Genomic DNA, 25,661 nt, shown 5'->3' on the forward strand with positions numbered 1-25,661 from the left:
ACTTCCTTCCACTCTTTATTATCTGGGTAGAGTGGAGAGCCAAACAATGACTTCTTGTGGAGAATAACCTACATGGATTCTGATTTATGCTGTTCCGGTTTTTGGTAACCATTTTTAAGAACTGAATATCAATACCATCCTTGAGGGAAGCAAGTGACAGACAATGCACACCATTTTAAATGATTTATTTTAGCAAAATCAAAGAATTAGGCTCTGTCCTTATTGATGTAAACAACCAGACATTGCTGAATTACCAGTTTGCAGTCAGTCCTTGGGTTAATAATGTGAGCTCAATTTCTGGGCTTTTGTTCGACTTACATATTATATAAATAACTTGGAAAATAATGGAATAAAAATCACTGAACAGAATAACTTTTAATCAGTATTTCCTGGCAAGGAGATGATTTCTATATCTTACTTTTCTAATGCTTATGGAATTTTGATGTCAATGACTTCGGATATAAAAAGATTTGCTCTTGGTTATTATATAAATCAGATGGTGAGCATTTTCAACATGCTCAGTGGAAATCAGTAGGTCCAACGCAACACATTTCTCCAGAGATGGTCAATTTTATAGAGAGCTGAACATGTAAAATTGAAATTTAAGGCATTTACTGACTTTGCTAAAATTCAGTAATTATAATGTTCTCTGGGGAAAGGTATTTGTCCATCCATTCATCCATCTTAGCTTGTTGGGAGAAAGGTGTTACATAACGATAAACAACATTTTATTAAATGTATCAGTGGTTTGACAACAGAAAACAAAAGCCAGGAAAGAACAGCACCAAAACCTGTTACTGACAAGAGTGAGAATTGGGAACATAGAAGATACTGTGTACAAGAAGCATATTTACAAAAGCCTGAAGGATTGTAGCAATGTTGTTTCCCCTATCCTTATAATTTTATAGTTAACCATGCCAAGAGGGTTATCTGTACTGCCACACTGCTAAAGATTGGAGACACAGTAGGGTTCCATTGCCTTGGTCCATTCATTCAACAACTAATCATGGTGTCTGGTACTCTATTGCATGCTAAGGACACAATGGTGAAAAGTTAGCGTTGTGACAATATGACAATAGAAATAAACTGTAGGAACCTGGTTCTTTTGGCTTATCAAGTTCCCTTACTCAATAGTTTCCCCAGACAACATGACCAATGAGTTTTAGGAGATTCCTATAGAAAAGTTCTAAGATATGTTATTGAAAGCTGTGTTGTTTACTACCGAAATATTCTCTGTTGTTCAAACTTTTTTTGCTGTGAAGATTTCCTTTGAAGTATTGGAAAAGACTCACTGGAGCATGTATTTGGACTTTTTTTGTAATCGTTCAGATTTTAAAATCTGAATTTGATTTTGCACAGCAGTGTAAACTGTGGGTCCCTGATTTATCCAACTAAAGGTCATGAGCCAATCCTTTTGGATTATAGTGAGGGAAAAGGAACACTTTAGTTAATTATAGAATGAGCTTGCATGATTTATCACCCCAAGATCTGTTGTGGAAAACTTTCAAGGGATTCAATATACATGTGGTTCTTTTTCTGGATGATACCTTTGTTGTTACAGCTGGACGTCACCATCTGAATCATCTTGGGTTAGATTAGACCCTTAAGTGAAACATTATTTTGAATAAATCATCTTCCCAAAAAAACAAAAACAACAACAACAACAACAACAACAAAAAAAACGAGTCTCAGCTCAAGTTTGATATTACTGCAGTGGTACAATCAAGTTTTAGTGAACACCAAAAATTTGAATCTGGGAAGATGCTGTGTCTATGCATCTTTCTAGTTGACAGGGAATTCCAGTTAGCACTCAGTGCCTACTAAAATAATACAGTATTGCTGTATGTGGATCATTGCCTCAATTTTACACCTTGACCTGATATAATAACTCTCAAGTCACTGAATCTTACCATTTATTTTGTTTTCATATCTAGCAGGCCCGTAGTGGTGTGAAGCTCTAAATAGTAAGTAGACTACAGGATGTGAAGACTCTACTTTAGTGGATAAGGCTTCAGCTTGTTCTCAGGCAAGATCCAAGATCAACACGAACCACAGCAGAGTCACAGTGTGCAGAAAGTAAAGCCAGACCCAGAAATATGAATAGCATATTAAGTGCAATACAGCTGTTCAAGGCTAACTTTCAAAAGTGCAAATAGTATATGTCATTACTATCTTTCAGATAATAATATAACCAGTTAAGTTCCTGCTAGATATGTTTATTGCCTCATTTAATCTTCGTACCTATCCAATTAAGTAGGTCCCATTCTCCTATTGGACAGGCGAGGAAATTGAGACTCAGGGTAGGTAAATGATTCCAGGGGACTCAAAATGTAAGTAGGACAGAGGAACACCAGATTTCAAAGCTCAGTGTTTTTCAGGAATTTTATTTTTTTAAAATTCAGTCTGCTTTCTTCTACTCCACTGCTACAGCTATCCACAAAAGTAATTTGGGCTCTTTGCACTAACACTTAATAGTGTGGCAAAACTGCTCCTGAACGACAATTTATTAGACTTCGTGGTTGGAGTCGATGAGAAAGAATAAGAATGTCTGGGTTCTGCTCTTATCCCTCCCACTGATTGCCTGGTTAAGCCACTGATTTATTTATTTATTTATGTTTGTACTGCATTGGGGAAAAAAAATGTCATTCTTCATCATCTGTGAAAGACTTAAGGGCAAGCTTTCCCCTTACTCTCCCTCTCTAAGTCTCTGTGTGCTTGACGGAGCGTTAGAAAATTGGGCCTTTACTCTTCCAGAAGGACAATAAATAGCACATGATTGTACCTGCTTCTCAAGGGTATTTTAATTGATATGTAGCGAATAAACCGTGTCCGTGATATTCTTGGAAATTGCTGTTAAATGTGAATAAAAATGATCAACCAGTCCAGAGGGCACCAGCATACTGGGCATGTTTTTAATTTGCATTTATGTAACTTTTCTATTCCTGGGCATCCTTGGAAGACACATTTAAGAAATTAAAAGAGAAAATTTATTTTTCCGAATGTTCCTGACCTTCACGCATAAAACCCAATGAACCCAAGCCTCAGAAACAACAGACTGTCGGGAATTGTAAAGATGCTTTGGACCCTGCATTGTTTAGAGGGAGGAGCTCAGTTTTCCACTAAGAGAAAAGTCTAAGTCAGCATTTACTTAGAAAATTTCTTTTAAAAGAGTTACAGAAGCAGTCCACGAGTATCAATATTCCCTGTACAAACTCATATCTTTGTTCTATTCTCTTGCTCTTGTGCTGTCTCTCTCTTTTTGATTTTCCTATAAAAGCTAAATTAGGTCTCAAGGGTTCTGCACCACTGAGCAAGGATCTCTTCTAGTCCATTGTGATGGAAGTAAATGTACTCAGGAGGGAGATGTACTTGAACGAGAGGCTAAAGTGTCTCCCTTCATTGAATTCCCCTGTCTCCAGCACAAGCTACCCACCCTGGCTTCTCTAAATACGTCCCGTGTGCACATGCACACAACACACTCCCAGCAAGCCCTCAGCAAAATTGTGCAGGAGGTTGGATATTTTCTTAATCAGCACAACCTTTCTGTGTCCACCCCATCTCATCTCTGTCAAGAGGGGATGGAAGATCTTTCAAATTTTCAAGGCTTCAAGTTTTCTTCCTATGTTCTTGGCCAAGGATTTGGTAAATTCATTTATCAGAGTGGAAATGGATTAGGTTAAATTTCCCTGTAGTACACCTTACCAATTGAAGAACAATCAGACTCTACTTTTGATATGTCACCCTTACCTTACTACAGTTCTAACGAATCCTGGTGTTTTGGAGATTATGGGACTATGGAGAAACTCACAGTAATTCTCAGGAGCTGGAGAGTGAGATTATGGGACAAATCTATTAGATTTTAGAATTACCAAGGACTCTCCAGTTTAGGAGGATTTGGGAATCATAGGTCTGAAGTGGATTTCTAGTCTGCACATCTTACACCTATTTGGTTTTGGACAAGTTATCTAGTTTACAAAAGTCTGTTTCCTCAAACACTAAAACAACTGAGAACCAGTCCTGGCAACAATATAACAAAAATTTTATCCTGAAGGACATCAATGTCTAGACTTTGAAAGCTGAAAGGGATCCTGGAGATAATTTCATCCCACATTTTCATTGAAATGAGGAGGTGGGGCCCAAGAGGTGACTTGCCCAGGGTACACAGTTAAGGACAGCAAACTGCCTCCTGATTTAAATTCTAGAACTCTTTCCACTGAATCCCCAGAAGACAGTCTGCCTTTTGTGCAACAGCGGAATACCATTGTGTTGGACTCTGCTTGCATTTGGGTGTGAGCCACATGGTCTCAAATTAAGACAGGTTGCCTCAGGGCCAGGTGCAGTGTATGGTCCTTGGTGGTAATTTTTTTTCCAAGTATATTAATAGAAAGACGTGCTTTCCAATGATTTTGAAGGGTCATCCTGTCATTCCAGATGTTCAGTTAATGGTGCTAAGGAGGGAATTTTTAGTATTATATATATGACTCATGGAAGAAGATGAATTGCAGCATTTTCTCACAGCATTCACTTAGCTTCAGCTCAGCTAGGGTCAGCAAGGCCTTTGAAGGTTGTGTGTCCCTAGAAGGACTGCTGAGGCAGACAAAGAGAGCAAGAGAAGGAAGTCAGTCTGAAGCATCCTGCAGTCACAGGTGAGTGATGCAGGGAACAGCTGTTACAGACCAGGATTCAATCTAGCTTCTCCTGTGCCATCTGGGTGGTTTTGGACAAGTCACTTAACCTCTCTGTGTTTCATTTGCCTTCTCTGTATAATGAAATTCAAAACACTACCAATTTCAAGGGTTCTGATAATCAACTGAGATAATTCATACACAGTACTCACTATATTATCTTTCACATAGTAAATGTTCAGTAAGAATTAACCAGGATGAGGATAAATAAGAAATTTAAATTTCTTAGAATTTATAACTCAGTGTTATTTATATTATGCTTTTATAAGATCTTTTATATAGTGGCATTTTCCAGTATAAATTTCCTTTTTTCTAAAAATTGAACCCTAAGAGGTAAAATAATGGGTTGGAGGAAACTGCCTTACTGTTTTTTAAGAGTACTAGGTTAGCTTTTATCTTTTTAATTCAACATGTCCATTAAGATGATATTTCTTTTGTGCATATAAGTTCTCAAATGCCTTTTCAATATTACAGCTTTTATCTATATAAAACTTGTATTCAGGAAATAGGATCTGCCTGAGAAATCAGGTTTTTGACTGCTAACAAGGTGCTAATATCTGTACCACATGTCTACCTCTCTGCCTACTGACTCCATTTGTGTTGAATTAGACCACAAGATTGGGCCGAGAAGGTGCAAGTTATATAAGTTTCACATTTAGATCTCCTGACTTTAGTACCTTCCATTACCATAGAAAATACCATCATAATATGAGCATACATGCTGGAGATGTAGCTCAATGGTAGAACTTCTACTTAGCAAGCACAGGGAGACCCTGGGATCTATCCCAGCAGCACATGCACACATAGGAGAAAAAAAAAAAAAAAAAAGGAAAAAGCAATTGTGAGATTAAATAAAATATTGAATAAAAACACTTATTCTAAGGAATAACGTAAGAATTTCAGAGGTTTTTTTTGAAGATGGTATGTGCAATTGGCAAGTATGTATTTGAAAGCAGACTAGATGAGATTTTAAGCTTTCTAATATAAAGCATAAATTGTAGTGGAAGAATGGGAGAGACCTGACTGAGATTCTTGGAGGAATCTTCTAAAATTATGTGTAATATGATAAAGTAAAATATCAGCTGTATCCACCCTGTGAAAAGTGATGAGCTGCTTCATAAACACTCTTTTGAAAAAACAAATCAATCTTCCATAGTTTACAAAAAAATAAACCACAATAAGTTTCATATTCAGTGAGATGGTATATAGGGAAACAATGCAATTTATACCTCTAAATAGGTCTATAGATTTTTTTCAGCCAGATCATGGTAAACAAACATAAACAAACTAAGGCAGAAACACCAATCTGATATTGAGTGTACAAGGTATGTTCAGAACTATAGTGGGGGTGAAGACCCTGTTATCAGATGGGTTTTGGGGGCAGAACAGTCGTTAGCTGGACTTGCCCACACCATGCAAACCCACTCTTCATATCTCCCCTCTGCCTTATGATCGACTCTTCTTTTTACCTGGTGTTCTCTAAGTACTTAGGCAAATTTCATTCACAGGAACAGTCATTTATTTCCTCTTTAATCAAAAGATCAAACAGTAGCTCTCCCCAAGGGTCTCAATGTATTTCTTTCTTTTTTTTTTTCATGCAAAGAGATTTTATTAAGCGGACAGGTAGAGTGTCTGCCTTCAGGGTGAGAAAGAGAGAGAGAGAGAGAGACAGTGGACATGTTAGAGCAAGGGCAAGTGGAGAGAGAGTGAAATGAGGAGGAGAGCTCAATGTATTTTGATACAACAAAACTCTACTTGTCATTCTAGCATCTTCCAATTCTTTAGCCACACCCGTACATCCCAGTGAGAACTCCCTTAAAGCCTGGTGTACTTAGAAAATGATGCATATGTTATAGACATAATCTGTGATTTTGAAGCCTCAGCTTTTCTCATGGGCAACAACACAACACATTTTGTGTGTGACAATAAAAATTCAAAAACAACAGTAAACTGTTTAAGGAGGGCTTAAAAACCAGTTACTAGCCTGGTATGGTGGTGCACACCTATAATCCCAGGGATCAGAAGACTGAGGCAGGAGAACCGAGAGTTCAAAGCCAGCCTTAGCAACTTAGTGAGGCCCTAAGCAACTCAGCCAGACCCTGCCTCTGATAAAATACAAAAGGGCTGGGGATGTGGCCTCAGTAATTAATTACCTCTGGGTTCAATCCCTGGTACAAAAAAAAAAAAAAAAAAAAACAACAAAAAATAAATAAATTAATAATTAATAAAACAGGCAGTAGGCTCAGCATTTTTATAATATTATCTCATTGATTAACTCTTACAATGACCCCACAATACAGGTATTACTTATCTTCATTTACAAACATCTGAGGCTCAGAGAAGTTCAGTAACCCAGTAAATAGTAGAGTGGGGATTGGAGGTTGAATTGCCTGGTTCAATGAACCCAAATGGAGTATATGACACAGGGTCAAGGTTAGTTTTTTTTTGTTGTTGTTGTTGTTTGTTTGTTTTTTAACTCTTGGAGTGGTACGCACTCATAATTTCTCCCCCAAGCTTTTGTCTACTCTGTCCTTCCACCTGAACACTTTCTCCCTGATACTTTGCCAATAAAATTCTACATAATTTGAAGGTTCAAATGACTGCCCGCGACAGCCTTCTTAATCTCTGTAACACTGACCTCCTCTCTGAACTCATCAAGCTTTATCAGTCACGGGCGTCATTTGGCAGTGCCATATTGGGTTATGCTCTTGGTAACACTTATATCTATCATTTTGAAACTTCAGAGTTTCATTTTTCAAGAAAGGGACAGCATTTTGCAATGGGCAGGAACACATACTATGAAGTAGGAGGTCTGGGTCTGAAGTTCAGTCCTGCATTGACTAGATGTGTGACTTTGGACAAGTTACTTGATCTTTCAGTATCTTGGCTTCCTCATCTCTCAAAGGCCACCTTAGAAAGACACTAGTTTACCACACATTTGCTGTAAGGTTTAACTGAGTTAGTATTTGTTAGGAATTAGATGAGAACCTGACACATATTAAGTGCTATACAGTTTCATTTGTTTAATAAATACATTTTCATTACTGAATATCCTCCAACAATTATGCAATGCTTAGTCAAACTAGACCGGCCAAATGTTTGTTAATTGGTTAGTTAAGCTGGCTACTTTTTAATTATCTTTCTCATCCATAGGTAATTTGAATACTTATGATGGATAATCCATAGATATAGGGTTAGGGATTCAAAGATTGTCTGATCTCAAAGAGCTCGAAATATAATGAAAACAAATACAAGAGATATTTTACCTTGAATATTAATTAATTATTCAATATGAAGATGTGCATAATAATATACTGCAGCCTCATTTCCGTTAACTGTGACCAGGCTGATTGGTGTTTCTAGAAATAGGACTCCTTGTCTAATACCTAAGCTCTATTAAGTTTATGGTTCTTCCTTTTTTTTCTCCATCTTTTATTATACTTTAGCATATTTTAAATATACTCTTATCCTCTTAAGCTTGAATACTCACTCATTTATTCAACATTTATTGAGAGTTAGGTTTTGTGCTAGGTGAGGGAATATTAAATGCATGAAGACATACATCTTGTCTTCATGGATTTCACAGTCAAGTGTGGGGGTCAGCAAACTTCCAGTCACCTAAATCTACCTCATTGCCTGTTTTTGTAAATAAAGCCCTTTTGGAACACTGCCATGGTCTTTCATTTACACACTGACTAGGCTGCTTTTGTGTAACTCAGACATTTTGTGCTACAGTTGAAGTGACAGATATCACTTGGGTCACATAACACAAATATTCACTACCTGAGCTTTTACAGGAAAAGTTTACAGACACTTGGGCTAGTGGAATGTACTGGAGCCTCTTTTTGGGGGGAGGATGTTGTGTCTATCTCAGAGTTACCAATTTTGAGGTTGATAGTCGGTCACCACTTCTACAAAGAAACTGAACTTTAAACCCCTGAGTGAAATAGCAGTTGTATATTGTCCCAAGTCTCTCAGATATTATTGGCCTTGTCATCTAAGAAAAGTTCATTGCAGAATAGGTTATCATTCAGAATGTAAGTAGTTGTTGCCCAGGTATTCAATTACTACAGTTCTAAAGTAATTAGGATACTAGGTTAATAGGAACCTGAAATACTATGGCAGGCCACCATGGGAAAGGAGTCATGAGTCCTACCTACAGCTTTCTCTTCCTTCCCAGAACTATTGCACAAAGCTGAGTTAATAGTAAATATGTTATCCCTTCAAAGGATGTAATTTCTGAGACATTTTTATTCAATATCCTACAATAAAATGAATAAATTGTTTTGAAAATATATTAATGGAATCTGAATCTCAAAATGTTTTGATAGCCATATCATATATTTGAAAAGAAGATGCATAAATAAACTCTTCTTACAGGAATTTTTACAGCACCTCATTTCTCTGGAATTTCATACTTTCTCATTTTCACAACAGAATTTTATTCTAAGGTCAAAATTTATCATGTTTGAAAGTCTTTTATTAATCACCAAGTTGTACTTCTCTGCAACAACAATGTGTATTTAATTTGACATTGTTTTCTCTCTGAACATAGATTCTGACATAAAATTTCTTCTTAATTGTTATTATTATTGTTATTAATATTGGACACAATTGATAAAAATGAAACAGATACACATACAAATTTTATATTTACTAAGAAAAAATAAATGTTTAAAGGAAGTTTGTCTTTTAAGTATGATCCCTCTCCCCCCTTGATTGTGCTACTTATGTTTGACTAATTATCTTGGTACTAGAATAAAATGGAGCTTAGCATCAATTGTATTTTTATTTTTGTTTTTAGAAATATGTGTTGAGAAACTTATTCATATAAATATGTAGAGGAAAATGGAACTAATTTTTTCATAGCAATTGAATTCATTTCTATTAAATTCCTTCTGAAATATATGCCTTCAAATCACAGCATCCTGTCACCAAAAACTATTTTTAATGCTCTATAATATGATGCTATAATTTAATGCTCTCTAATATTAATAGATTTTCTTTAGTTTTGTTGAAATTAAAGAAATGGAAATTATCTGACTTGCAAAAGAATGTTTTGTTTATGTATTAAAGTCACTCATTACCTCAGCATCAAAATAAAATTGCTTCTTATTTTGATGCAATGGAAGTTTTTCCATTTTGGGAACCACAAACATGGCAAGCTTTGAAATGAGTGAAAGTTCAGTGCATGATTCCATTCAGAAACCCTCCACAAACTCCTGCAGTTGTGTTTCTCAGTGTCAGCAGAGTGCCCATTTGGGACAGCACAGTTCTTGTCTTTGTGGGCTGTCTCACACATTGTCGGATCTAACATGGTATTCCTGACTTCTACCTATGGGATGCCAGTAGTACCTCTGGGGCAGGGGGTTAAAATAATCACCAATTTTAAACCACTGTCCCGGGAGTATGAGTGTCCATGTATGTTCAGTGCCTTAGCAGTGAATATCATATTAAATTTGATCCTAAATGCTAAATACTGTTGAGTTTACAACCATCTTGAGGGCAAATTGTGATTCCTCATTTACCTCAGAGCATTAGAATATTTAAAATATCCCATGACTCCATCAATAGGAATCAATTTATCTTCTAGATTCTTATCTTTTCAGACCTGAGTATGTCAGTGTTGGTATTCTTTAACAACCCTAGAAATTGCAAAGCCTCCCAGTTTTGTCAGGGGATAGATAGGAGCTACTTTTATGGAGGGGAAAATGGAGGTGAACTAAGTAATTTTTCTATGAGTATCCTGCTCTTTGCTTCCAGCACTTGAAATAATACCTCTCCCAAATTAGTATGAGACCTCAGAGACAAAAAGGGTGGAATTAACCCAGACACAATAAGGATTTAATAAGGCAGAATGCTGGGGCTGGGGTTGTGGCTCAGTGGTAGAGTGCTCACAGCATGTGTGAGGCCCTGGGTTCAATCCTTAGCACCATACAAAATTAAAATAAAGGTATTATGTCCACCTACAACTGAAAAAAAAAATTTAAAAATAAGGCAGAATGTTGCTTCTTCTAGTGATGTGCAAAGTGTTTCAAGCTTCCCATCCTCTTCCTCCTCTCCTCCTCTGGCTCCTTCCTATTATTGCTATTTCCAGTGCTTCTTGTGAATTATAGCATATGGTCTTCAAGAAGCCTTAACTTTAAGCTCTTTAGAACATGGGAATGAATCCTGTTCACCTGTGTCTTCAACTCTTAGGTTAGTTCTTGTGCATAGGAAATCCTAAATGTTTAGTGATGAAAGAAGAAGTAGTTGTGCAAACATCAAGTAAACTAATTTTCTCTATGAGCCATTAAACTTTAAACTTTCATCCTATCACCTTACTAGATGAGCTCAGGCAGGTGGATAAGCAAAAATACAATGAGTCATAAACTACAGTCTTACTACTATACCAGAGTAAATGAACATTCACTTTGATGCTTAAACTAATCTATGGAGACTGAGTGGGAAATTTGGAAAGAATAGAAAAAAGAGAAAATGAAAATAATTATCTAAAATCTTATATCAAGAGATGTCTTTTAACATTTTTTATGTTTTCCTCAATTTCTTTTTGTGTATTTTATGCTATGTAGATCATAGAGTGTATACAGTTTTGCATTCTAATTTTCTTGTTAGGTCACGGATAACTTTTTATTGCTTCACCATTCTAGCCCCAGTTCCTAAACATAGTATTAGGTACATGTACACATTTAATGCTGGTGAGATCTATATTGAACGTGGCAAATACTTATCCAACACACATGAAATGAAAGTGTATCATGAAAAGCATTTCACCAAAACTTTCGCTGTATTATCAGAAACATCACAATGAGGCTACAGTATGTCTTTAGGCACAGTTTTTAGGTATAAAATCTTCTTGGTACTTTATTTCCTTTGGCAAGATTCCAAGAAGATGAATTACTGGTCCAAAGAGTATAATCTACTTTAAGGAATATGTTCAAAGCTTATTACCAATATAAGTCCATTATGGAATATGAGGATGTCTATCTGTCTATCATCTATCTGTGGGATGTATGTGGTATGTATGTCTGTATCTATCTAAGATGGGCTCTCACCATGTTTCCCAGGCTGGACTCAACTCCTGAGCTCAAAAGATCCCACTGCCTCTGTCTCCCAAGTAACTGGGCTTACAGGCATCCACCACCACACATGACTAAGAATATTGTTTCAGTTCATCACACCTGCCATATACTTGACAGGTGAAAATGTCACTCATATTGTTTAATTCTTTAATAAGTGAAGGTATCAAATGTTTATTGGTCATTTATATTTCACTTTTTTTAATAAACAATATGGTATGCTTTTGAAATGTAGAAATTGCACATTTAAAATATTTTTAAAATCACCCCATTTATAATTTGGGAATTTCTTTAGCTCAGTCCATTCCTCCTCATACCTGCTGTGTGTATCTCACAAGATGGCTGAGTGGATTGAGATGGGGCCTGGTGTCTACTGAGAACTGCAGAACACAGAACACAGGGAAGTCATTAGTATAAAAGTTTCTTGCTCTTACATTTGTAAAGAGATGAGACTGCATCTGTCAACCTCTCTAAGGTTTACATACTTCCTTTCTTAAATGTTTTCAGAATTTTCCTTAAGAGCAGCTGCAGTACAAGGACTGACAGAATTAACGAATGTGCGGAAAAAACCCACACCATATTTCTACCATAAAGCAAGAGTATGTGGGGGTTTACATGAAGAAACACAAAGAGGATCACCTGAGATAGGTCTACAATCTTTCCCATCCTGATATTATTAAAAATAGTAGATATAAATATGAGATAAGGAGGACCCATTGAAGTTCATTTCCTTTCAGATAGTATCTGTGGTCAAATTTTGGTGACCAACGGGTATCAGGACTGTTATATATGACCAATTCAAGTACTGGAAAATAAATGACAGGGTAGTGTCAGCATTTTATACTGTTCTGTACAGCACAGCTTATACTAGAGAGGCCTGAAAAGTCAATAAGAGTGGGTCAACAATTATGCTTTTAAAGAAATACAAATTGACAATTTTAAAAGCATAAAAATTAACTATATAAATGATAACTCAATGTGAAGAATATTATGTTTCAGTCAAAATGCAAAATAAATTAAACCATAATATTGTTCAGGAGGAGTGGAACTCTATATTTCTTTAGAATTAATGTCAAATTTAACTGACTTTTTTCCTTTATAAATTTGGGCACAATTAGACATGCAGCCTTCTTAATGTTTTTAAGGTTCTGTCCTTAAGAAAACATGCTTGTACAAAACACAGAAAGATGTGTATAAGCCTTTGATACAAACAGTGACTTGACAAGAGTTCCAAATCCATTCAATTTAACACAATTATTAAATTCAGGGGGGTAAATGGTGGTACCCTGGTCTAGCCCACCCATCCCATTGCTTAAAAAGCATACGACCAAAGAAAGATGGTCCTCCCCTTGATAGACATAAAAACCAGAGGAAAGAATGGGCAAGTTTTGGTAATAAATGAGCGCCTTTATATCACAGACCAAAGTACATGCTGGTTATTGAGTAAGAGGAATTTTGTATTTAATCATCAATAGACTTCAGAGCTATTTCCCATAAAATTGCTTCCTTAGAGTAGATGCAGATAACTAATTGTGGGAAAAGTGTGGAAATGTGCAACTTACCAAAAATTTGAACTATATATGAAAGAAGACATATTTAAGTTTATGAAATTAAAATTGTGGAACCTTCCAGAGAATAATTATGCTAAGACAATATACTGTTTAGGCTTTGGATTTGATATGATTTTGGCAGGATAATACCTATTCAGAATCTGTGGATTTTTCTATAATTCTTACTTTAACTTTTCCTGAGATTGGTAAACATCATTGTTGCTATTTGGGGAGTAAAAACTGAGGAGAACTATGTTTGCCCAAGGGGACATCATGATTGAATAAATAGTTTTATTATATTATTTATTATTATATTATTATTATATTATTTTATTATTTCATTCTTCATATGGTCAGAACACTCATGAGAGTTTGAGTAAAAAGTGTCATCTTAAGGTCAATAATAGCCAAATGGTAGTGGAGGTTACATCTGGACTTTGCAAGTGATCAATGCCATGATTGAGTAATAAAGACTATGGGTACAAGGATGGCAAAAAAAAAAAAAAAACTGGTATGGACTAGGAGAGAGAGCATAGATGACTGAAAATGGAACAGGACTGAGTCTAAAGCCCTTGTTTCAAGTCAAATTCAGGTATTGACCTCTTTAAATAAATAATATGGTCAAACCATCTGTTTTTACCATTAAGAAAGGAGACATAATCAACACTTGACATTTGAAAAATTCATAAGAAATAATTTATCTAAGGGGTACTTTGGGGTTTTTTATAAGAAACCAGTTTTTTGTGCTTGAGATTGTTACCTCATAGGGCATAATATCTTTACACATTGCAAGTACACAGTAATCAAGATTTGTTGAATTGTGTTTAAATCTGACCCAACATTGAGAGTGTCACTTACAACTTTGTCATATATTAAATTTCACTTTTTAATTGTTATATTCTGAGAGAAAAGGTTAATTTTGACTCTGGTTCAACATTTATATCATCTGCATTAGATAACCTTTCAAAAATCATTAATGAAATGAGTATACAACACAATTTTGGAAGAAAGAAACTCAGAATCAATTTATTTCATTATAAAAAATACTTTTCAAAGCCAATAACATTAATTTAAATAGATTCTGACGTGGATGGCAGCCAGACTGATCTTCAGTTATAGGAGTAAACAGAACAAAACAGAAACACAACAGAAAGGTATTAATGCTACCTTGCTGTTATTATTTATTGAAAATTTTTAGTTGTCTTGGAAAGATTTATTCCAAAAGCCTTGTTCCTTTGATACTTAACATTTTTGAATAACAAGAATGAAATACATATGCAAGGATGAAAGTGCTTAGAATTAAACCTATTGAAAAGTAGTCAGCATTTAAAGGGATGAGAAACCCAAAATATGATAGTTTGTTTAAATTTAATGTTAGAGCAAACCAATAAATAGATTGAGATGCTAAAATTTCCTAAATAATTTATTTAAAATATTTTGTTTTGTTTTTTATTTTTTTTTAACAAATTTTTGCCAGGAAGCACGGTACCTTAATGATACCATGTGTTTTTCCTGAGCAAATGTTCCTCTTTTCTACCAGACTGTGTGGCATTTGCTCATATTCAACAACTGTGGAAATTTGGAACAAGGTTTCTTCTCCTTTCTTTAAAAGTGTTTAATTCCTTTGCATGTGCCAGGCACAACTTATGTACAAGTTAACAGGAAAGGTTCTGTGTAACCATTTTATTATTTGACCTGACAATGATCATGATAGCCAATTATTCATTAGAAACTCAGTATGTCCAAGTTCTTTAAACCTGTGAGTTATTGTTTGATTCTGAAATCTAGAAACCAACAGCTGTTGGAAGGAAAATATGATTTGAGTGTTTTTTCTGGGCTCAGGCTATATAATGAAATTTTTACTTGGGAAGTTTAGAGTATGGGCTTTCATGCTAATGCAGAATTATAAAACCCATATGAAGCACTTCTGTGATCCATGCCTTAGATAGGTGAAATGAAACATTTTTAATGTAGCTTATCAAATAACTGGTTTCACTTATTATCATTACACAATTTAGGTAAATAAAAATAGCACGGCTGTCTGAATTTGATGTTCTCAGAGTTAATTACAGGCAACAATGCATTCTGATCCTATTTAATAAGATTGCTTTTAAATAGTCTCTTTAATGAAAAGATCAAAATAGTGGTTTAATGTTTACTAAGTACTAGTCATATTTCTCTAAAAGCTAGAGTAAGAAAAAAAGCAGCTAGACTCATGTTACATGTAACGGTTCAAGTACAACTACTTGGGAATATCCAGAAAACCAATTGTCTTATGAAATGACTGTTCAATCAAAGTTAATAAAAGCTATAGGGACCTTCCAATCTTTTGCCTTTTTAGAAAATCCCCAAGAAATCTGATCATTTAGCCACTTCTTGAGTCCTTCCAGTTTCAAGAAATAAAGAGATCAAGTACCATAGCCAGTATGTTATCGGAATGTTGTTACAACAGGGGAGTACAATCCTTAGTCTAATAAATTCTAGTTAATTAACAGTATTAAGGAAAAGTATCTGTTTTTCAGTACTGAAAAAGTATGACTCTGCTCTTGCTCACCATGACTCATGCTAATGCACAGGGGTATGGCTAGCAGTGACAATTTGGCTATCTGGAAGTTTCAAATGGTGGCATTTACTTCTGTGAATTCTCCCCAGCCCAGTCCATTTTTCAGCTTTGAAACTTGACCTCGCCAGTGTTTCAGAGTGGATTAGACATCAACATGAAGACCCTTGTTAACTAATCTCCCAAGAGCGAATGGGTGAGACCAGAACAAGAAATTATTTTTTCAAATTGAGGAGCACTGTACTGACATTTGTTTCAGCCTGTTCAGCAGTTTACCCTAAACCGTGCTGGGATGGACCTGCTCAATATTTACCTCTCACACTCGGGTTTTTACTACTGAGTCTTCAGAATTTTCTTTTTAAATATGCTTAAGAGAGAGAATAGCTCAAAAGTCAGTGAGACTATTGTGTATTGAATTTTATCTTAATTTTCAGAATACCATATTATGTACAAGTTCTTGGGATGGAAGAGTATGCAGAATATCACTGTGGGCCTCCAAGACACTGCCTACATACTCTAATACGCCAAGGGATTTTATTCTCCCTGATATCTGGTAATCTAAGATACTCCCTAGAGTAGATATCACTACTTTCAGATAATAGATTAAACATTAAAGAAAATAAAATTCAATATATATCAGCCACTTTCTTGTTATAAAAGAAATATATAAGGATATTGTAAAGTATTTTTACATTTTTTCTTGATGATGCTTTTTTAAACAAGTTGTACTCTTCCTCATACTAATACTCATCTCCAGAATATTTTCTTATTGTAACTTTAAGAATTGCCTTAATTTGCAGCTATTGTTTTTATCTTTAATTTTTACTTGAGCATATTTGAGAAAGGTACACTACTTGTTCTACATTAAGTTATTTTGTTTTCTGGATAGCTCTGCCTTAATAAACTCAATTTGACATAGTACCAACTATATAAGGCAACTGAGGGATACAAACTAACAATTCAAAAGACCTTATTTATGGCGAAAAAGTTACCAAAAGAGGGACTTCATTCATCCTTTGAGACCCATATCAAGTATTGCTTCTGCTGTGAGAGCTACTCTGTCTTCTAATAACATTCCTGTTAGTCTGTTTTGCTCTGGCTTTGAGCACTGCTTCTACTGCACCAGTGGACAGTGCTTTAGCAACTTGAGCATCCTCGGATTCCGTGCTATGCCTTACTTTGAGTGGATGCTCAATTTTTCTTGAATAAATGTGTGACTTAAATGCACTGCCATTGGTATGTATATTAATATAAAAGATGACATCTTTGAACCTATCCCTTTTAAAATTAAAGCTGAAATGAAAACAGCTCTGGGAAGATGATCTCTTTCTCATACATGAGAATATAAATTGGGCTCCTAGAAATGAGTTGATCAATGAGTTTGAAGTTTTTAGAACAGGAAAGAATCAAGCTTAGGTATTGCCAAATAAGAAATTTGCATTTGAAAACAATTATTTTAAAGTTGGTCTGAAAATTAAGATAAGAGTCTACTTACTTTTTTTTTTTCAGCTAATAATACTCATTTATTTCATGCCAAGTTCTTGTTATAATGCCAAGGCCTTTTAGAAAAGTTACTGCTCTTTTTTAAGGATAATTTTGTGCCTAAACTCAGAAAGCACTGTTCAGACTTCTGATCCAATATTAAAATATTGCATATCTGCTGTTGTCACATGACTGCAACATAATCTAAGTAGTTCAGGTAATGGTGCAACAATTTAAAAGAAGGATGCTTTATTGGAGATTTTATAAAAATTTAAAGACATAATTGAAAATGCACTCATTGCATTATTTGTTGAAAAAAGATTCACTATGAGGTAAAGTCTATCTCACAGTTTTTTTGTTTTGTTTTGTTTTGTTTTTTTAAATACCCCAAGCCTTTTACATGCACCACGGTGCTACGGTTTGGTTTAGGTGAGCATACAGTAATAAGTAGGCTAGTAACAGAAAGCACAATTTAGTAAATATCCAGATTAATGTGTCCCTTCTTTGCTGATGTCAGTGATTCCTCTAAATTAGAGAAATGTAACCCAGGACCACATAGCATGATAAATAATCACATAAAAAGTGACATTAATGAATACCCATTCTAATAAAGTAATTTACAAAGTCAGCATACCCAGCCAGTTAATAAAATATTCACTATGCAGAGATGAAGACACTCAAGTCAAAGCAAATTACTTTTTTTTTTTAATAAAAGCACACTTTTGAATAAGTTTTTGGACTCATTTTAACAAAAGGTGACATGTTCATTTTGGCTTTTGTAAGAACATGCCTATGCCAAGGACATCCTAATTTAATTTTAAAATAAAATTTATTATCTAATTATTATCATAAAGTTATAATTCATTTCTGATATTTACAAAATAACCACTAACCAAAAAAGATGCCTGCTATATTAAGTGTAAAATACTACACCTCCTGTTATTTTTAAATGTGTACTCTGTAAGATGTACAAAAATGTGGGTAAAATATATATTGACTAACATATTTTAGCTTCTTAGATAAACATTAATAAAATTGCACTTACTGTAATGTCACCAAACCTGGGACTGGAAATATCAGTGACTACAAAGATACGTTTTAAAGGCTACCTGAGCAAGCCAAAATTCCAAGTGGTTTAAAATATACAACAATTTTGTGACATTATGAACACAATATTTCCTTTTATAAGACTCCACACACAATGCCATTAGTTAACCACATGGTTATTATATTTAGCTTGATTCACTATAAATGCCGTTATAACACCTGTGGTTTCCCTCATTAAGAATTGAATGGACGGGGTCAGGGGTTGAAAGGGCAGCATATGCGCCATGAAAGAACTAGTTAACATAGCCTATTATATTGGTGCACTGGTAAATCTCATTTCTATTCATCAGATGATTAGTTCAATCAATATTTATTCCTCTATGCTCCCTTTGTCTTGGGCTACAAAGGAGACATCCTTCAAATTCATGGCATAAGCCTTGTTATCTATGAATTTGTTGCTTAATTTGAGAGAGAATATTTATTTATTTGGCAGTTCTGAATTCTTTGATTCCCTTTCCCTCTAATTATCATTAGATAGTATAATGGAGTTTTGTGTAGATTACTTATAAATAGATGCTATTAACAGTTCCTCTTTTATGCGACTCAAGTACCACATGCATTCATATCTTCCCTCTGAACACTCTGGAAGTTGCTTCTGTTTCTCTAAATATGTTGGAGTTTGGAAGACTGGATTGTGAAAGCAAAGATAAGAATGATTTTCTCTCTCAAATATTCATTCTTTTCGTCTGAGTGGGTGGTTTTAGGCATATACATATACATATTGCGTATCAGTGTGTATCAACAGACGCCTCCAAAGACTGCTATTATCTGCTAGGGATTCTGTTAAGTCAGAAATTCTATTCAAAGTAAGATAAATATTTGCAAGAAGCTGAAAGTGGAAGACGATTATAAAATTACAGGAATAATACTTTTATGTAGAGTGCTCATTTTATCAAAGGTCATCATTCATTACCTCACAAAAAGACCTGTTTCATTAATCTGTTTAATTTCTGTCCTTTGGATAAGAGTGGATGGAATAGTAGAATTACACCTGGAATAAAAAGCTTGTATTAATTATTAAGCACCATCTCTTTTTTTATATTTACTTTCCTATATAATTGAGCAGCATAATAACATGTTGTCTTAATATCAATTAAATTGATGCCAATATAATTAAAAGCCTTTACTTGCTTTTTGTCTTCGTGGAATAAAGATAGAAATGGTTTATTCTTAAGAAATTCTCCTTATAGTACTAGAATGATAAAAATATTAAGTTATTTCAGTTGCTAATAACTTTTACATTCATAATATATATGCTTATGTACCTTTAAACCAAGTTTATTTTAATTTGGACAAAATATGACAGTTTTCACTTTGACACTAATTTTATTTCATAATACATTTAATTGTGAATCTTAAGCTTCACCAACGCATAACTAGGCTCTGATTTTGAACCTCAATTTTGCAGACTCACAGTTGAATTATATATAATTTTAACAATTTACTAGAATAATTTTAAGCTATAAATTAAATGCTAAGCATTTTTAATTAGAGGAATATTATCAATTGCAGTGAAAAAATCTATTTAATGTGCTGTGATTCATACTTTTACTTCCTAGAACTATTGTAGCAAAAGTATAAAAACTATGTAGGTCATTTATATATTCCTCAAAGGTGAACACAAGTTTATAAAATGTGAAGCCATGGCTGAAAAAAGCATTTTACTTGTCTTTGTGAAGAAAAACTTCCTGTATTAAAAACCTAGTGTCAGTTTTGTTTATATTACTTTTAGAAAAAGTATATATTTTTACAAGGTTCAAATGTCATTTATAAAGTCCAACCCTAAAACTTCATAATTTCTTGATGAAGTAGAATCTTTGTTCCTGTAAAAATAGATTTTAAGACTTTGAAACACAGTATAATCTATGTGAATGTACACATGAATAATTGCTTTTAAGGTTGTTGATAGTTTGCTATTTAGCAAACTGTTACCAACATAAGTAAGTGTTAATATTGTATTTGGTTAACAGCATAAAGTAATGAGTTATTGACATTCCTGTTAACCTATCACATAAAACCACTTTAATAATTTGCAAAAAATAATCATCTTTAAAGGATTTTCTAATGATCAAAAGCTATACTGCTGTTGGGGGAATATCTAAGGACTTGTAAGTTTTAAATGAATACTAACAAAGGAGTTTTAATTATGTGTCCCTTGTTTGTGAAGCCTGCTGCTCAAAATTTCTTCCTTTACATTACAATCCTGGTTGCTCAATTCCTGAGTCTCTACAAATTGAGAAAAATAAAAACCATGGTTGTTTACTGGCTGTCCAGATGCCCAGGATGTCAAGTGCCTCTGCTTCCCAGTACTTGTTAGAAATTCACCCAGGATGTCCAGTGAGGGGGTGGTGGGGGAAATCACCATTTAAGAAAATATTTTCTGTTTGTGGTATGTAGTTTTTCAATAATACTTGAAATACAGTTTTATAATTTTTCTTTAAACTGTTTGAATGATTACTTTTCTTGGAGTAAAGACAGTTAACTGCTGATTACTTAATGAGCAATTATTAATGGACTGCTGAATGAGATGTCCTTCCAGCAATGTTTTCTAATTGTGGGAGGTGGAATGTTGGTTGGAAATATTTAATTGGAATTTGTGGAGGAAATTAAGAGCAAGAACTTGTTTAAAAAAAAAATAAAATAAGATTCTAAAGGCCCCCTAGCAGGACATTCAGAGCTCCATACTTTTGAAGGATGGTCATACTTCTGAGAGCAAGCTGCCTCTTTTCTAAAGTTTTGCAGTTAATAAAAATTAACTACTTGCAAATAATAGATGAAAACTGGACTCTAGAAAAGCCAAGCCCCATCCTTGTTTACAGCAAGCATAAAACCAGATTTCTAATCCGCCCAAGCGACAATCACCTATTGATTGCGACGACATCTGTGCCCCTGTTTTTGGAAGCAGGGTTTTCTGCGGAGGAAGGACCGAAAAATCCAACCATTTCCGTGCCCTGTGTAATAGACAGCTGGCAGATTTTTCAGGAAGAAGCCTACAAACCCACACCTGTGCTCACACTCCTTTCTTACCTATGGATGCATATAATTAAAAGTCCTTCCTTCCGCCTTCAGAAGTTATTTCTTTGGATAATGAAACATACAAAGAAGCATCTCTAAGAACTCATATGGTACCCTCTCGCAGACAAAGGGTGAAATGCTTTGTGCGCCACCAAGTATAACCTCCTCCGCCCCAGGCCAGGGTAAGCCACCGTTCTGTGTCCTGAACACAGTTCAGCTGTGGCGCAGGGCAAGCACTCAAAGATCAGAGCCTCTTAACCTCTTACCCCAGAGCTTCCCTGGGAATAAAGTCTTCAATACACTAGGCGGAAGCAGGGGCAGGTTGGGGGAAATTGGGGTCTGGGCAGGTTTGCAGAATTGGCCCGGAGGGGGATCACTCAATCCCGGACCACATTTGAGTCGTACAAAGTGCCCTGACTCACAGTTGCCAGCTGCAAACTGTGGAGCCAAAGCACCCACCGGACCATCTGGGGATGGGGAGAACGCGTGCGGTGTGTGTGTGTGTGTGTGTGTGTGTGTGTGTGTGTGTGTGTGTTTTCGAGCGTGCTAGTGTGTCGGAGGCGGGGTGTATGGGGGAAATGGAGTGGGCACATTGTTAGGCTAAGTTCAAAATCCGCCCCTCCCCCAACAGTTAGCTTAGTAGCCCTGCACTAGGAAAAGGTGATCCGTATTATTGCTTGCACCTCTCAAGTTCAAACTCAAGTTTAACCCCAACTCCCATGACTAACCTGAGTAGCCTGGATTTTGGTTCCCATTCCATCCTTAATAAACAGCTCCTGGTGGTGGGGCAGGGCATTGTCCACAGGAAATGCAAGGAGACAGTGGAGCAGAGACAGTAAGAGGTCCAGAAAGCACAGCCAGGGAAGGTGAGAGAAAGACTTAACCCTTGCTTTTTCTCCATGAAGTTCCCTCCAGGCTGCCTCCAAGGAATCCTCTCAAATCAGAATTGATAAGTGGTCCTGGGCAGCCTGGTGAAGCTAGTGCCCTCTGGGACACGGTTATGGGCTCACAGTGTATTTCTCGAAGGAAGCATGAGGACTAGCCCTGGCTTTCAACACTTCAATCTCCTGGAGTCCCTGAAGCAACCACCGCTGTGAATACCGGACTCTCCTCAGCAAATTACTCTTTCAGGAACTGAGGGATCAAGGTACAACCCACCCCAGCCCCATGCCATTCTACATTCTACAGTGTAAGGAGAGTGAGCAGCTTTTATGCTCGAGGTCCTAGTGCCTGGTATCAACTAAGGTGGCACGTGGTTTCGGACCTTCATCCAGTTGTAGAGGGCAAGTTGTTAAGGGAAGAAAATTAGGAAGGACCAGCCAGCAGCTCCAGACCGGCGCAAGAGGAATTGAAAGGAAAATGGATGGGATGGTGAGATGCGACCCAAAAAGAAAAACAAAGACTGGGGCGTCTCTCTAACTAAAAGCGCCCTTCTGGGCAATTGCCCAAGTACAGTTTCTTGAAAGAATCTGGATAATGGAGCGTGTGACCAAATCTCCAACTGGGACAATCAGCTGGAGCAGTGCGCACACACAGGTTGATCCCATACTTACAGCGCGCGCGGGTCAGTCAAGATCATTCCACCAAAATATCCTTGTCCCTCACCTACACTTTCCCCCTAGCATCCCATGGGCAGCTTTTCTCTGTTCCTTTTCCTCCTTCCCTTTCCAGCCACATTCCACTGTCCAAGTCGACAATCCCTGTATGTGACTTTGGAGCCAGACTCGGGGCTCCAAAGCCCTGCGTGCGGACCAGGTGGAGGTAATGCCCACTACTTCCTCGGGACGCTTCTTGAGAGGCGTGGAGTCTGGGGTGGCAGTGGAGCATAGCCTGATAGGAGGTGCAAGTATTTGCCGCTCATTCTAAATGCTTCCTGCCTAGACCACCTTTTTCTGGGTCCAGGACACAGGAAGGTCTGGAGCTGACCGTTCCCCACTTTTTGTTGTCACCATTCAGAGGGACGTGTGAAGGGGGAGAGAAGGGTTCCCAAAGAACCGCAGGGTAATCAGGAAGAGAGACTTGGCTATAGGGATGGGTGCTCAAAGGTGCTCAGATTCCCATGTCAGGTGGGCACCTGGTGCGCCTCTTCAAGTAAAGTGTGAAGTTGTGCTAACCAGAAAATGAGGGAGAGGGGTCCCGCCGGGCAAAGAATACAGGAAACCTGGAGATCCCTGGCACTACAGGAAAGGAAACGGACAAACTGACTCCCCAACTCCCCCTGGCCAGCCTCTTTGGTAGCCCAGGGTGCAGTCAGAGCAGGTGTCTGGCCTCGGTCCACGCGTGTTGCCCCACAGCCGCCAGTTTGTCCCGGGAGACAGTCGCCGCTGAAGCCACTGACCACGGGGGTCCTGGCTAGAGGGCTCGCGCAGCACGGCCGCCTATAGCGGAGAGAAATGTCCGGGTTCTTCAGCCGCCGCGGGTAGTGGGATCTCTAGTCTCCGGAACTTTCTCAGTACAACTTTTTTTTTTTTTTTTGGGGGGGGGGGGGTCGCTCTCGTCCCTGGCCCACTCTGGCCAGGGCGCAGCGGCGACGCGAAGGAGCGTCCTGCACCCGAGTCCAGTCCGGCAACGCCACCCCTCTACCACTCCTGGGAAGGGACGCCTCTGCGGTCTGGGACGCTAGTGGGCCTTGTAACCTGTCAAGCGAGTGTGCCCCTGCGTGTCCGCCCTGGCGCCCCGCCCGCCCACATTCAGCCGGCGACCACTGCGTGCGGTGCGCTTTCAGTTACCTCTGCCCCCATCTCTCTCCCCGCTTGCCTTCCATCCCGCATCAGTTTCCGCACCCGCGAGCAACACGCAAAAAAGATTCCCGGTAACTCAAGAACCCAAGGAAGCAACTAGCGCTGTTCGCCTTTCCAAAAAAGCGCCCTCCCGCGTCCCTCCAGAACTCCCAAGAGGCATCAAAACCTTCCCACAACTTTCTACGCCCAGGCCATTTGCCGCCCCACCTGCGAACACGAACTCGGGAACTGCGCCTCGCCAACCTCTTTCCCCTTGGGCTGAGTGCCCTCCCCTCCCCCATCTCCCCATCTGGTTAGAGTTGGCCGGACCGGTGACCCTGCGTGCCCGCGAGCTCGCTTACCTCGCATGGTGTGGCCGCTTTCCCGCTCCGCGTAGTCATGAAGCTGCTCCCAGCCCGAACCCCAGAGAGCCCAAAAATCCCGCTCAGCACGAGTGAAGGTGGTCGGCGAAGAGCTGCGCTGCCGAGGAAACCATCCCTTTAGGCGGACGCTGTGGCCTCAGGGTGACGTTTGCTGCCGCCGCCGCCGCAATGTTAACAGTTTTGGTGTTGGTGATGGTGACTGTTTTGATGGTTGTTTGTTTGTTTGTTTGTTTTCAGGAAGGGTGAAAAAAATGTCCTGGCTGCTGGTGCCTGGGTTTTTGTTTTGCTTTTGTTTTTCTTTTCTCTTTCTCTCCAGTGTGCTTGCTTTTTAAAAATGCCACCGCCTCCGGCTCGGAAGATTTCTTTTGTGATCACTTGGACTGAGGAGGAGGAGGAAGGGCAGCAGGAGGAGGAGGAGTTGGTGGTGGTTTTGTTAGTTACAAAGAAGAGGGAGAAGGAGCAAGGGGAAAAAAAGGAAACAGAAAGAAAAGAAAGAAAGGCGGTGTGGATGGCAGAGCATGTGCGTTTTCACATGACATCTGTGCCTGTTAGCGGATCCACAATGTGAATTTTCACTGTTCAGTTACAGAGAGGAAGGGAGCGAGAGAGAAAGAGGAGAGAGATGGAGAGAGGGAGCTGAGAAGGGGCTTATACGCGAGGGCGGGTTTGGCCGCGACTTCCAGGCCCCGCCTCCTGTCAGCGCTGACGCCAATCAGCTCCCGGCAGCGCCTGGAGAGGCTGGGACCTCGGGGGAGGGGACGCGGCCAGAGGCAGAGGGCGGGAGTTAGTGACACTCACTGGAGTCGCAAGCCGCCGGGGCAGCAACTGGGAATTAGAGACTATCCGAACTGGGTAGAGGAGAAGGAACGACTGAGAAGGACAGGCAGATCTGTAGGTGACATTCATTTCCAACTCCAGTAGCATGGAAGGGGACACTGGCCAGTCCTTCCGAGGAGAGAGAGACTCGGGTCCTCCCCGAGTCCCACCTTCCCTCTCTCGCAAGACGCCTGCGGGCCGCGCACAGTTAGTTTTGAATTTATGGCAGCGCTTCGCAGAGTTCGTTTTCGATAAACGCATTTT

The 25,661-nt window shown here is 37.9% G+C and overlaps 1 protein-coding gene across 1 annotated transcript in view; it reads right to left on the reverse strand.

Moving 5' to 3' along the window:
* RORB (RAR related orphan receptor B) overlaps positions 1-25,156 on the reverse strand; it is a 183,529-nt gene extending 158,373 nt beyond the window's left edge. Inside the window, exon 1 of the mRNA XM_079112100.1 lies at positions 24,561-25,156. Within this exon, the coding sequence (XP_078968226.1) occupies positions 24,561-24,567 (7 nt within the window). The 5' untranslated portion in view covers positions 24,568-25,156. The remainder of the gene's footprint in view (positions 1-24,560) is intronic.
* Between the last annotated feature and the right edge of the window lie 505 nt (positions 25,157-25,661).

Source organism: Sciurus vulgaris, assembly GCF_902686455.1.
Source record: "Sciurus vulgaris genome assembly, chromosome: 15".
In the NCBI taxonomy this organism is placed as follows: domain Eukaryota; kingdom Metazoa; phylum Chordata; class Mammalia; order Rodentia; family Sciuridae; genus Sciurus; species Sciurus vulgaris.